General features: G+C 43.7%; 1 protein-coding gene across 2 annotated transcripts in view; it reads right to left on the bottom strand.

Moving 5' to 3' along the window:
- Nucleotides 1-15462, bottom strand: part of vps13b (vacuolar protein sorting 13 homolog B) — a 339886-nt gene that overhangs the window by 281148 nt on the left and 43276 nt on the right. For both annotated transcript variants that reach the window (XM_079164264.1, XM_079164265.1), the window contains exons 13-16: nt 13695-13880; nt 11639-11808; nt 11219-11413; nt 7125-7249 (exon numbers count right to left, since the gene is read on the bottom strand). In XM_079164264.1, the coding sequence (XP_079020390.1) occupies nt 7125-7249; nt 11219-11413; nt 11639-11808; nt 13695-13880 (676 nt within the window). The remainder of the gene's footprint in view (nt 1-7124; nt 7250-11218; nt 11414-11638; nt 11809-13694; nt 13881-15462) is intronic.

Here is a 15462-nt window from a genome sequence, read left to right as displayed (position 1 = left end):
TTCATTATAAAATCAACACCAATCAAAGTTAGGTTTGAGGGTGAACAACGGTTGACGCAGAGGCTGTGTGTGTGTGTGTGTGTGTGTGTGTGTGTGTGTGTGTATGTGTGTGTGTGAATGACATCATTCACAAGATCCGTGTCATAAGTCATATAAATGTATACTCTGAGCACAGGAATCGACTTTTCCATTCAGCAGCCACTCCCAAATCAGTTTTCATCGCCCAAAATGATTATTCCGATTCAGCTTGTTAACGATACCGCCTGCCAAAATGGCCAGTGGACAAATGTAACAGCCGCGCTAGATGTTCTCACCGGAGAGCGTTCCTTCTTGTACATCTGCTAAATTTGAGCTGGACGTCTGCGGCTCTCCACTGCGGGACACAGAACGCATTTGTCCTCCTGTGCTTGGCTGTGCTGGGAGACACAGACCAGGAGCAGCTCGCTATGAGTAACTATGAACAGGAGTAATGAGGCATTACAATCACACCAGAAGCCTCGTGCCTCAGATGCCTCAAGCAGCCTTCATAAATCACAACATGAGCTAATCTAGAGTCTAGACTCCCAGTCCAGACAGAGTAATAGACTTCTCAACTTCACATAAAAAAAGAAAAATCCTACAGGTAGTGCTAAAAACCGAAGTAGCAATTGACAACGTAATAATTAGATATCAAGGGAGAACCAACATTCTTTTCCATTCAGAAACCTTCGCGAGGAAAGTCGGCTTTTCGGGGCTATATAACGTGCACCTGTAGCGCCACATGCTTTGAGAAATTAGCCCGCTCAGAAATGGCTGAGCGAGGAACAGGGGCTGCTAAAAACGCCACATAAAAGCTGGCACGGGGCTGAGTTATGACCTGCGAGACGACGAGCCACACTGGAATGCCGCTGCTGGGTTGTTGGTGGGCCCCGGCCTTGGCCCCGCCTCCATGCACTGTTGCCGTCAGGTGGCCCTTATGTGGTGTGAGGTTAGGTTTTTGGGGAGATCGATGCAGGTGGCACTTCTAACATCCCCCCCCCCCCCCCCCCCCCCCCAGGTTTTTTTGTTTTTTTGCAGGCAGTGATTTTATCTGGGATAACAGGTTTAACAGCCGGACCAATTGAGACTCTCTGTGAAGTTGGCGGCCACATACATTGCCTTTCCTCAGGGGTAAGTACAGCCTGATGCCTCTCAGCTGCACTTTGATTCACTGGGAGTGAAAGTTCATTCCTGAGGATTTGGGCTTTCTGCTAACCAAATGACAGTTAGTACATGGTAGCATACCAAGAGGGGAGAATCTGAATCTTTGTTTACTATCCCTTACTGCCTTGCTATGTGTTCTTTTTGTTTTGTTTGTCTATTTCAGCTTAAACTTGGCTATGTCACTGAACAACATCTTAAGATTTTTCACACATCATTTTGGTGACATAACTGATTATATTTGGTGTACAGGCAAATAATTAATTCATAATCCAGATGAGAATATTCATAAAAAGCATAAGTATGCTGTTTGTTGTATACGGCAATAACAGTGAAATACAATATCGAGCAATTGTAACTGTGAAAGAGTTATATTTGTCCCTTAACAGTTCCGTCTTTGTAGCGCAGGTATATTACCATAACTGGTGTAATTGATTCATATTGATTGATTGAAGAAATGTAGGTTTGTGTGGTTTCCTCGTGGAAATGGCTGCTGCTACGTGCAAATTAGCATCTCTCGCAGTAGCACTAGCAGCGTTGTTCTGTCCAGCACTGAAATATCTCAACTTTTAAAGGGATTGCCATGAAACTTTATACAGGTATTCATGATCTCCTGAGGGTGAATCCTACTGACTTGTATGAACCCCCGACCTTTCCTCTCGCGCCACCAGCAAGTTGACATTTTTGGCTTTTAGCGAAATATCTTAACATTTTTTGGTGATCCCCTGACTTCAGGTCAAAGCTTTCCGTTCTCCTGTGAAATATCTCGCTGGTTGATTTTTGTACAGATATTCGTAGTTCTGGTGATAATGATTGTACCTCGACTTTTCCTCCTGCGTTCCTCTTAGTCTTGATTTAACCCAAAGGGGCTACAAAGGACACAAAAGCCTTTTAACTGCATGCATCATGTGGCCGTACATTACACTGGAGCTACAACACTAAAGTATGATTTTTGGTAAAAGATTGGTAAAAGCCCCTTTTAGGCTGTAGTTCTTCAGGTGATCAGGGTTATTGATGCTGTTTTTAAAGAAAACCTTATCTCAGTGTCTCAGTTGACACCTTCTGTAAAATGTACCTCTACACCCTGACCTAAGATCTAGTGACAGTGATCAAGTTACTATTTAACAACAGCCAACACTCACTTTCAGTTATATATTAGCCATTGTGACACCTGGACACAATGCCACGGGGTGTCAGCCTAGAGAATCAACTTCATCAGATGACACATTTCCGTTGGTTTTAAAGTTAATCTCTACATAGATGAAGAAGAAGAAAAGATTGTTGTCGGTGGATCGACTATATCTTGGTTTGGCTATTCCCGTCTTGGATGATATCTTCATTTCTTCAAAATAATGCAAACTGAGGAACCAGAAGGTCGAAATCTGCAATTGCTCTGGAGCAATTACCCTTCCTTAAAATTTCCTTTTGCTTAAAAACTGAGGAAACAAAGACATTTCAGTCTAATTGGATGTATCCATGGTCTCACACACGATACCAAACGGCCGGTAAAAGCCGAGGCTGGCAGGGAGAAGATGTCAAGGCGGTGTACTTTCCTCAGTGAAAGCCCCTTTTGCTGCCCACTGAGAGAAGCCGGAGCCTCTGTGGTGAGACTGAAGGAAACATGAGCTGCAGCGTGCGGCGCGGGCCAACTCATCAGGAGACGTGCTGGGTCTCCACAGACGCCTAGTGCCTTTTCAAATCCCCCATGATCACCTGGCAGTCATACACGCTTGCTTAAGCATGACCTGGCTGCAATGGCAATGACAAACATGTTTGTGTAGCAATGTGTGTGTGAGTGAGAGAGGGGGACAGAAGAGAGGGATGCAAAATGTGTGCATGACATCACCTCCCCACTCCAAGCTACCTTTCTCTCCTGTCAGTCATCGTCTACTTTTAATGCAGAGTCCAGAGGGAGGCAAATCCAAAGCTACCTTTTACATTGGTAATGGAAAAAGCTGATCCAATGATCTGCAGAACAAAACTACTGGAATCTGGCTCTTTTTCTCAGACCGCTCTCTCCTGCACCCTCACTACGGTCTCATGCTTCCCACTTTTCTTTCATATTTCCTTAAAAACTTCAAAAGCTTGTGGGGCTCTGCTCAGTGTCTGCTCGGAGAACAGAACATGTTGGAAAGGGGTGTTGTGGAGTTACATCAGCGCCGAGGAGCACTCCCAAAACAAACATCAAGACAGTGAAATTAAATGCTACCACCTGGTGGAGTGCATCTTTTGGCTTCGCCGCTGACCCAATGTGTCGCCGTTGGCCTCGGCTCTCACCTTTGGGTGGCGAACTGTCGGACTGTCACCCACATGCTGTGATCAAATGGAGTCTTTACATACATGGGAATCCCACAGCTCAAACACACTGAGAATACAGTCTGCTGGAATTAAATCAACTCAATTCACTGTTCATCCACATTCACGTCAACATACAGAGACACAACTAAGCAAAACTGTGGCAGCTAATCTCAACAGAGAACATCAGCATAATAGGAAACAAATCTGTTTATTACTAATCACTTAATACTATTGCTAGTTGTCACTCGGCACCCTCCACTTCTCCCTCTTCTCATCTCTTCTAACCACTTCTCCGTCAAAACCGGCTGATCATCATTCTTCCAGGAGCAAACTGTCAGGTTGTGTTGATTGGATTGACTGCAGCGACACATGGGTCAGTAAGCAAGACAGGCCATACCTCCCACTTTGACGGAAAAGGGTCAAATATGAGTCACTTTGGCAGGTTCTGAGCTCATAACCCTGCACAACACACCCAGTTCTATTATCATATGCAGCAAAGAGACCGACAGTGAAACAAACAGGCAACTGAAGCGCCTCTAACCTGTCAAACTGTCGGAAACATCAAGCTAAATCGAAATTGGGGATGAGGAAAATGAGATGAAGTGGAAATAATCCTGTTAAGGGAAGTAGAATTATCTGACATGTTGACTTATTCTGAGGTATGATCGCAATGCCAGATAGACTAACAGATAATCACAAGAAGATAAGGACTCCTGGTGCATACTGGACATACTGTATTCATCAAAAGGCTTGCTTGCAACAAAGAATAACAGAGGGCTTTCTTAACGTGTAGAGGAGACTGTGAGAGGTTGTCGATGTTATTTCTAAGGGCTGGTCTAGGCTGAGAAAAAAGCCATGGGGGGGTTTGGGGGCACTGATCTGGAAGGCTCTCAGAAGATGAGAAACATCTAGTGATTGTCAGAAAGAAAAATAACGTCCGTTTGACATCTGAATCCACTATTTGAGGCAGGCAGGACTGAAACAGGGGGAGAGCTGGAGATCAAACAAGCAGCTAGCAGTCTCTTATTGGGAGCAGAGCACACCGGGAACCGGATTGGGTCTACAGACACACACACACACACACACACACACACACACACACACACACACACACACACACACACACACACACACACACACACACACACACACACACACACACACACACACACACACACACACACACACTCGAGTGAGGGCCTTGCGGTTCACTGTGTTGCCAGCTAACCGCTGTACAGTAGATACAATGTTTGCCTGGGGAAGAAGTAAAAACCATCTGCAGGTCTTTGACATGTTTAAATCTAAACTAATGGGGGGAAACGGATTCCCAAGCTAGTGCTCTCGCACAGGTTTCCTGCTTTAACAGGCACTTTGAGTGCAAGGTGTGAGAGAGAGGGCACAGGGTGTGTGTGTGTGTGTTGGTGTGTGTGTGTGCTTGCATCAAGGGCTTTCCCAGATGATGATTACTGAACACACAGTGACAGGGTGAACGATGGAGAGAGATATTTTGCTGTATTTCAAAGACTGAAAAGATTCGTTCATTTGTCGCTCTACCAAGCTCTACATGTCCGTCCCAGTCGAGGTTCTGGTGAACGACAAAATCAAGGTGACGTCCGGAGAGTATTTAGTTGTTCTAAATGGAAGACAGGACATGAGCTACTCATTCATTCTTTACAGAGCCCTAATTAAGTATTACAATTGTTTAATACATACATATGAGTAATAAGTAGGAGTAAGTTCACTACGACATTTTCAATAAAAAAGCCCCACAAAGTTAAAGACGACACACAAAGATCGATACTGTAAACGTACGCTGAGATCATTCTTTCTCTAAAATGTTTCTCCCCTTTATCCATCTTCCCAAGCTTGTGTCTCATCCCTCTTCCTGTCCAGGACTGTCCATTCACACTTTTCCCATCATCCTCTCTACTCATCTTCCACCCTCTCATCCCCTTCTCTCCACTCCATTCTCTCACTCTCTGCCTATTTGTAGACTTTTCCATTTTCTCCCATTCTCTTTGGACTTTGATAACTTCAACACTTAAAGACTATGGAGCCTTATTCCTCTCCTTTCCCTTCTTGTCCTCCCTTCAACTCCTACCCTCTCTTGGGGGACATCCCCGATGAGTCATCCCCAGTCTGCTAGGGCAGGGATATGGCAATATGTTTTTTCATCTCTTTAGACAGCGTTGTATTAGTTTCCTCTCCTTGTGTTTCAAACCATGTGAGAAATTGTTGCAGTTGTTACCCGATGACTGTGTTTTTCTGTTTTCCCCACTAACCGCTGAAGAAGCGGCTCATCCATCACTTTAAATACCCTTTGATGCACTCCCCGCAAAAGCCTGCAGTCCTCTTTATTAAGTACAATACATGGGCCTAACACCACACATACACATACACACACAGTGTATACAGACAAGCCTATCAAGGACCAATACACAGAGGAGGTTCACACCCATATGTATGCGTCTTTACTGGATTAAACTGATGGGTGATTGTTACCCATAATAATGTGCTGCAGGAATGAGTTCTAAAACACCGTAATGAGTCTGCATTTTTGCACGTCCTCTTCCCTTGTCTCGAAGTCGATGTGTTCTACGATATTAAAATAGGTTCGTAAATGTATCGCTCTAGTGAATTTTGAAGCTTTTACTCACTTTAAAAGAAGGCGGTTGCTAACAAGTGGCTGACACTACAAAACGCCATCACGCCGACTAGTCCATCTTTATCTTGGTGGTGGTGACGTGCAGTCATGTGACCGTGGTGCAGTTTGTTTATTGCCTGACGTTAGCTTTATACTGCTGGTGATTGTATTTACGCTTCAAAAATCATAAAGGTGGTGTTAAAAGGTCATCCCTTGAGCACTCGATGCCTCCCACAGGTGCTTGTAGAATGTAAATCACCCTTCTGTTTACTGTACTTGGCCAAGTCTCTTTAGCCATCACATAGTGACGAGCACCTTACATATACAGTGTGTACTTTGAGGAATGTGTTGACCTTAATCACCTAGTGCTGCCAGTGATTATCTCACATATGTTACATTGTACAACACCCCACCTAGATAGAACTAAATAGGTACAGACTAGTAAGCTTCTCTAGATACTGTACAGTGATGTACAGTATGATTTTTTGGACACCATCTCAGGATACATCCGGAGCTCAAACATGTTGGGGAACCTTTACTTGAACCAAACACCCCGGGACCATTTCTTCCAGGAAGATATCACACGTTGTGATGTAAACGTAAAGTAAGTGTTAAATGAATACGATACAAGATTGGGCTTCACATCTGCGGGCATCACTTCAATCCCAACCATTCTAAAAAGGGGCAACTATTAAATGTCAAAGCCTATAAACAATTTGAGGTAACCATGTTAGGGAGAGCAAAACTATTGCAAAAAATGCCAAGTCCAAATCAAATTATCTGAGGTGACGAATTCCATTTTTGAAAGATTTTTCCACCCCTGATATATACATTAGTGTAAAAGTGAAAAAATAGGAGCGTATACTGTTGTTTTTTTCCCCACCATATACCTTTAAATTCATCTGCAGTTACTGAGAGAAGAGATCATATAATTGATGTTCACATGGGGAACTCTGCCTGTCTCCATGCTCACTCAGAGTTCCATCCATATTAAGGTGCTCACCAGTATGCAGGCATCTGGATCAGCTTCCCATAGAGTGCAGTGCTAAAGGAAGGGATGATGGGGATGAGAGGCAGGAAACCTCCTGTACTGTCCTGGACCGTCAAGCCTGCCTGGAACCCAAACACCTGGAGAGAGAGAGAGAGAGAGAGAGAAAGAAAGGGAGAGGGTGTGAGAAATAGAGGGAGAGAGTGGGGCTGTTCTCTCATCTCAATCACAACTGAACTGTTTTGAGCCTTTTTGTCTTCAGCAGACCTGTCGTATCCCAAATCTGCACTCTTCCAGAGTCAGAAGACATGATATTGTCCTCACTGGGAAATTAGTGCTGGACTCAAATGCTGCACACATGACATATCGTCTTCACATATAGCTGCCTCCATGAAAATAAGGAAACAGACAACAAAAAGAAGACGGAATCATCTTATCATCCTTGTTTACTGAACAAACAGCTGTCAGCAAGTCCATCTTCCAGTCTGGGAAGGACCATTAAAAGTATCCGTATGTTGAACCCAGGCGGCAATCTTCGGTTCTAGCGAGTGAAGCCAATGCAAAAAGAAGTCAGATTGTATGGAAGTCTATGAGAAAAATACTCTCCTCGATTTATTACCTCAGTAAACATTGTGAAACATGAGTTTATGGTCTCAATCTCTAGTTGGCTGGCTAAGTAATTAAATACTCTTCCAGCCAGTGGGTGGCAGTAGGTAGCGCAATAATGACCTTGTTAGTTAGAATGAAATGATGCACGGGAGAGGTGACAAGATGAACAGCGATGGAGAAATATTTGAAAAGTAAAAGTGCAGACTCTGAACTGGGCAATGGACAACATTCTAACCCAGATGAAAAGCCTAGTATGAGTGGTGGTACAAAGAAATAAAAACGGTGAGCTCGAGGCTATACAGCGAAAGTTATCTTTCATTTGGATTTACTTTCACCGGGGATCTGACTGCACCGACTCCGTTATGCTTGGTGTGTGGGGAAAAAGTATCCAACGGTGCCATCAGCAAGCTGAAACGTCATCTCCAGACGAAACACCCATCACTTCAAAACAAGAACACGGACTATTTTGTTTCCCTGCGTACACAGGTTTCACACTGAGTAAGGATCAACAAATTGAGAGACTTGTCATTAAATTGTCAGCATAAATGCGGTATTATGAAACAGGTTGTTGGTGTGCCGCAGGATCTTTTTAATGTAAAAAATGTACTACGGTTCAGAAAAGGTTAAAAAACACTGAAATAGACCATAAAGCAGAGTATGCTTTAGGGCGGGGTTTCTGTGATTGACAGGTCGTTACCAGAGCTGTGTAAGGCGTCTCTGCGTCACTCCTCCGCATTACAAATATGGTCACTTCCGTTCATTGGTTGAAAAAACAAAGACATGGCAACGGCCGTAATCCAACATGGCAACAGAGGAATCGCTGAACTCGAAGCTTCAAAACATCAGTCCACAAACCAATGGGTGACAACACCATGACTACGTCCACTGTTTATATACAGTCTATGGTTGAACCCACCAAAACATGTATGTAAACTACACTTACATTACACCAATGCAGACACATTTGTTTTTTTCCTGTAATAGCTTTTCAAGGCAAAGATGACATGGCAGAAGTGACGTATCCACTGCAGAGTGATTCAAGGAGGATACACATTACTGAGTCCTGAACACACTGTGCACGGCGAAAGGGCACAGAGGTCTACGAACAAATAACGCACTGAACTGAAGGTTTCAGAATAATTTTGAGGTTTTCTGTAAGTGTGCACACATACAGCAACAAGTTAAAGCAGAAAGAAATTAAGCAACACTCTTGCTTGCCCCCAAATGACAGCACAGTCCCTTCATATGGATCAGAGTCATCAGGTCCAGATCGTGCCAAGGTAATATTCACGTATTTTTCCAGGAAGAGTGTGGTGTCGTTTAGTGACAACGTGGCTCATGATCGTATTCTCATTATCTCAGCTACAAGTAGCCACATTGCCAGACACAGAATGTACTGCAACCTCAATGTTTACATACTGTTAATAGTGAGCATGGTGGATGAAGTCCAGTTTAATATTTGAGGCAGTGGATGATGGCTGGGCCCAGCTGTCCCACATGCAGCTGCTGTATATGCTCAGGGCAGGATTCACTCAATTCCAAGAGAAGGTCTACCAAACCCCTTAGCTGAGCAGACGGCCCAGAGCAGGCGGACACAACCTTGGACCAAACTAAAATGATAATTCATTTATAAATGGACAACTGGCCTATGGCTGGAATATTACACAACAGAGTAGAATAACAAAATGTAACTGTACGATTGCCAGATAAAGATGTAGACATAATAAAAATCTCACTTTGAAATGCAAGCTTGAGGCCGTATAGCCACGGACCGATTCACTCCAGCTTCCTCTGGGAGACCAGATCTCAGCAGCCAAACACAACTAGTTCTTCAAATAACCCAAAGTTTCAATAATGATCGGTCTGTTTCCTTCTGTTTCCTCCTTGTTGAGCAAGGCTGACGTTGAGTTCTTGTCTATAACCACGGAAAAGTGAGACAATGGCTAACCGCTACACTCAGCACAGACACCTTAGCTTTGTCAGCCAGTGTCAATAAAAGACCGATTAAGATAAGCCTTAGTTTATACCCGTTTCAAATCACTTCCTGCAGCGGGTGAATTGCGGCCAGAGTGACCTCCACCTCGTCATGATCCCACTGCCAAAATCCAGAGGCGCAATTAGAATCTTGGCAGATACAGATGCTGATTGGTCAGAAGAGATCCTTGGCCACTGACCAGGTGACTGTTAACCCCTCGGTGACCCTGTGATAAGGACTACCAGCATGATGTCCGGCAAACATCCTGCCTTAAAAAAATAAAACAGACCAGGCAAGACTGGGCCACCCCGGATCAGCCCAGATCTGTTATCCAGGCTTCCTAAAAGGGGGATTAGCTGTATTTGCTAAAGCCACCATAGTTCTATATGTACTGCACGGGACATCCTGGCCTTCAAGTCAACTATGAATAGAAAGGTTAAAACATTGTTTTATTGATGACTAAAGTCAGCAGATGTGTCTTTACCTTCACCCGTATTTAAATGAAATACTAAGCAAATAGTGTGTATGTAAATAATTCATGCTTTATAGCTATGTATACAAAGTGCTGAGACACATTTAGAGGAGAATCAATGATTTGATGAATTCAATGACTCACAGCGGATCGTTGGGATTTGTTCCTGTCTCGTGACTGTCCTTAGGAAACTGCCACAATCGAATTATAGAACAAACTGTAATTACTAAAATTGGCCACATCGTATGAGACAATCTGTGTATGGGTGAAAGGAAATATTAAAGTGTGATTTTAAACTCGTTCTCTAACAAACCAAAAGGCCCTATTTGATGTTGCTGCTAAATTTAACTGTAATGAATTTGATCTCTTGAGCTTGAAACTCGAAACCATAAAAGCAACGCAGTAAGAGGGGAATGTCGACGCTGCACAATACAAGCATGAAGTAGACCAGAGCTGGACTGGTGCTCATCAGACAGCCCAGTGCTGAGACTTTTATGACCAGGTAAAAAGGGGTCATGCAGGTCATTAGGGTCATTTCAGGGTGGAGTTAAGACTGTGGCCATGCAGACTTTAGACTGATGTGTAAATTACCCTGTGTGTTTTGTCTATAGATAGAAACATGTACAATCAAATGAAAGCAATAAAACATAAACAAAAATGTGACAGGAAAAGGGGCATTGGAATAAATGTTGTATGAGGGCATGGTTTTGCATCCACTCTTCCATAACTTTTTGCACTTTACATGATCAAATATATAATAGAAGATAATGGAAGAAAGCATACTGAGTTTAACGGTTTAAACAGCACAGAACTTTAATAAGAGAACCAAATCAGCAAATGTAAAACCAACATGAGATGTGCAGGGTTAAAATAGAATCTAGATCTGAATGACCTTTTAGGAAAACATCTCTGGGCCTTTCTCAATACCCAAGTTCACAAGTACAGAGAAGTACGCATATTGAGAAAGGCCCATTGTGTCGTTTGTCATATGTCCCATTTTTGTCTTTTATGTACAGAAAGGACAGCTGTGATATACAATAGCCTTGTGCTCACCTTGAGGTAGAGGTGTGCATAGCAGTGATGGAGCAGGTTGTCTGAGGGCTGGCTGAGACCGCTGACGGTGCTGACCAGCTCTGGAGCGTACATGGGCACCGAGTGCTCCATGTTCACCCTTTCCACCTGGAACTGCACGGCAGGTAGAGGGCGCACCGGCTGAAACGCTGGGATGTTGACCGGCCCCGGTGCGGTCTGAGGGATGGAGGATATGAAAGGGAAAGGGATTAAAAGGGAGAATACATATCGCAGCTGGACTCTCTGACGAGTTCTTAAAATTGAACTGAAGTTGTGACTGTGTGACTTTTATAATGATGGGTTTAATGTGCTGGATTTGATGATTCACTTTTTTACTATGGTACTTCTGTTTAATCAGGAAATGGGAGTTTGTCTATAATAATGTAGGTCTGTGTGCACCACCTTGCATCCCATGATGACCGGCATTAGTGTGTGAAGGAGGTTGAACTCCGCCATGGAGAGGGTCACTGAGACTTGGAGCAGAGTGAGACACGTGAGTCTGGTCGGGATGAACTCCTCTAAGCTTGAGATCTCCTCTGGAGTAGCTGCACCGAGGCTCTCATCAACCACTTCTACAGAGACGATGACACAACAGAAAGAAACATTAGCTTTGGAACACATCGCAGAGGCAAAGTGATGGGCGAGGCTGCCGTGTAAGATTAAACATTCTATGTTTTACACAAGTCAATCTAACCACTAGTATGCGACCTGTGGTGCATTAAGGATTTGAGGACTAAAGAATTATTTTTTTAAGAGAGAAAGAGGTTAGCTGTAAAGCACACCAGATTTCTTTGAGTGGGCGCCTCTCTTCTATGCCTGCAGCATTAAAACAATAAAAAAAAAGTATTTTCCAACAAAAACCCACCATCTCATACACTAAATAGAATCAACATGCACTAAAAACGTACTGGCATCAGTGAGCGATATTCATTACAGTGCTTGTTTTCTAGTAGCTTTGTTTTGAACTATCTCATAAAACCACTCATTCAATCAATGACCAGAAACATCCAGAAGGGAAGAACATATAGTGAACCAGCAAGTCAACATTGAGTAGAGGCGAGCGAGGTCAGCGCTCACCAAAGGAAGGGGGGACCAGGGCACTGAACCGCTAAACTGGGTCCAGGGCCTGAGGTGGACCAAAACCTTAGGGCTTTGTTACTGAACGGCCTTGGCTCCGATCCCAGGACACGGGCTTGTTTCTTTTCTGTAAAGGTTCTGTTGGGCTACATTCCCAGCTCCAAGGTGGGCTCAGAACCTGATCCCGAAGCTGGTTTTGCTCTTTGGCCTAATGCCACAGCCACGCATCAGGTTCATCTGGCGCTGCCATGTCCAATCTAATCATATGCCAGGGCTCAAGTCAAGATTCACTTTTACAAAAACCATGCAGCTCACGTGGTACACAGAGGCATGATTACACACACTAAAACACTCTACATGAAGCACAATACAAAAAACTAGAACTGTCACGCCTCGAGATCCAGCCCTAAATGTCTTGTTACTTTACTCCTTCTATTGTTCTTGGGCAATATATATATATAGCCTCCCACTCTAAATGCAAGATATTATAAAATACACAAACACCAGCCAATTTGCTCTCTATTTACAGCTAGTTTTGGGGAGGAAAGTGATTCTTCATGAGCTCTTGGCAAGGAGCGTACGAGGAGGAGCAAAGAAGAGGACAGGATGAGTAGAAAGATAGTCATGTCTTTGACCCCCTGACCTCTACTTCTCTCCTGGCAAGCACACACACAGTGCCATGATGAAGCCAAGGCTGCAGGGGAGGAGAGGAGAGCTTGATTTAGGAAACTACATAAGGCATGTGTTATTTTATCACTCCATCTGAATTCGCTACCTTGGTAAAAAAGACTTCCTTTTTTTATCTACTTTCAATTTCTCAATCCCCCCCACAGGAGGTGGTAACGATACTGACCCTTCTCCAGAGAACGCCACAGAGAGCACAGACACATATAGAAACAGGAAGGAATGCACTGACCTACCCAGCTTTAGTCAAAAGCTCTGTAGTAATTACACCATCATCTATTATCTATCGCAGATGCTGAAACAGCCGAAACCTACGGATGTTATTGTTTCGCAAAAAATGAGTTATTGCTACAGATATTACACGCAGACACACATTCCGTGTTCTTTCACAACATCCCAGGGATGAGCTCATCAATAGCCGTGCTGGGACGTCCACTAACACAAAAGGTGTTTGGCTTAGCCTCCCTCATGTGGCCCAAAAGGTCACTATTTTCATGTACAGCTGTGTGTTGAAAGATGGGTTGTGCAAGGAAATAACAATGTGATGAGGATACTGTCAAGTGCAAACTGTTGGGGGTTTCTGCTCGTTGGCAGAGTAGAACGGAGCAGAAGGGAAGATAAGAGACAGTGTTGAAAGAGTTAGTTGAGCGTAGGGAGTAAAGTGAACTATTAGTTGTTAGCTGCTGAGCAAACTGACCTGGCTGTGGTTTGCAGTAGGGCTCGTACTCGTGGTCCATGCCACAGGTGACCATCTTGAGGATGCGGTGGACAGCGCTGCTGTTCAGCCTGACGTCCAGAGGTCCCACCACCAGCCTCTTGATGGATGTCTCTTGGACAGCGGGCACTACGTCCTCCGTACTCACTGCCGAGAAGTCCTGAGAGCCTGCAAACAGAAACAAACATGATTAAATATATACAGTGTGTGCCATTACAAACTTGAGGATTCTTCTGTCACTCAGCCAGCAAATGCGACACATTTTTCCGCTTTTCTCAAAGTCAGCAGACATGTCTTCTACTGTATTTAACAAACAGGGTTATGTACTGTTGACAAATAGTTAAGGCAGCAACATCTTTCCCCGTATCCCATTTCTTTCTTTTAATCATGTACTCTACAACTCAAGTGTAGAATCTCATCATCTGTTGGGGTAAAACACAACAGAGATGGCAGCGATGTAATGCAGCAGCAGCGAGCAGCTCACATAGCCGTGACCCACTGGAATGATGAATTTTCCAAATGTCCACTTCCCTCACACAGCTGTCCCTTCATTCATCACAGGCCCCTGTTCCAGAGGTCCACTTAAAAGACTCAGCTCCCCGGCAATAAAAAAGGCAGAAATTAAAAATAAAAGAAGGGGGTAGATGAATGGCAGCCAGGGAGGGAGCGGACAAAGGGTCACAACTTTCTTTATTCCCATTACATTCCGCAACGGACATTCTTACAGCTCAGAGAGCCAACACTATGAGTTCCACTTTTTAGCTGAAAGGGTTGGGGGATGGGTTGAAACCCACACTATATTTTGGGGGTTTATAAAGGGCAATGCCACTTCCCTTTCCCTTCTTCAGTGGGAATTAACTGCAATGGATTAGGCCTAATATCATCCATATGGCTGCAGTTAGAACGGTCAGTGGAATGACGAGGAGGCTGAAATTAGCCGGGATTTAGACAATTTAAAGTGTCTCCATTTCCCCAAGATTAAAAAAAAAGTTTTTAATCTGCAGCGTGGCTCTAATGTGAAGTCAATGGCGAGTGTGACCCGGGTCGGTTAGTATTTCGGTTGACTCAGAGTTTATGTTAGTCCCATGGCGATGGAAAGTAATTTGTTTGGTTGACACTGGATCTGGTCTGCGTCCGAGAAGAAGAGAAACACTGACAGAAGAGAAGCATTCCAATTGACAAGAGTAACCACAGCCATCCCGCAGGAAAAGAGACTGACACTTATCCTGCTGTCAGAAATGACTTTGACAGCTCAGGATGACAGTATCAATGTTTATTTTTCATTTAGATAATTATCTGTAGCTGTCATGCGGGAGGAAACAATAGCCTAGTCAGAAAGAGGTAGAAAGAAAAAATGAAAGAGGAAAAGAGGATGGCAAGTGAAACAACACAGGTGGCACTAGACTCCAACTGCAATACATCGAATGATCTGTTCCGGTCATTAAATAGGTTCACCCAGATTTCTTTGGTGTTAATTAAAAGGGCAGCTGTCATCAAAATTAGTCATCGCTGTAACTGGTGGTTTGCAACGTTATATTTGCCAGTTACACATGAGCCTATCCTTTTGTATATATACATATTATACATTTTTACCATTTGACACAGTAAGGGGTTGCACTTGATCTAGATTAGATCTGAAAGTGCTGAGAAATGTAGCTTTCCTTTTCATCTATGTATTTTTAGGTGGAGGGGGGACTTGTGAATGTCATAAAGGTGACATACAGCTTCCTAGCAGCATTGAAATAAAATG

The sequence above is a fragment of the Pholis gunnellus genome (assembly GCF_910591455.1).
Source record: "Pholis gunnellus genome assembly, chromosome: 8".
Classification (NCBI taxonomy): Eukaryota; Metazoa; Chordata; class Actinopteri; order Perciformes; family Pholidae; genus Pholis; species Pholis gunnellus.
This window is presented reverse-complemented; position numbering and strand designations above follow the sequence as displayed.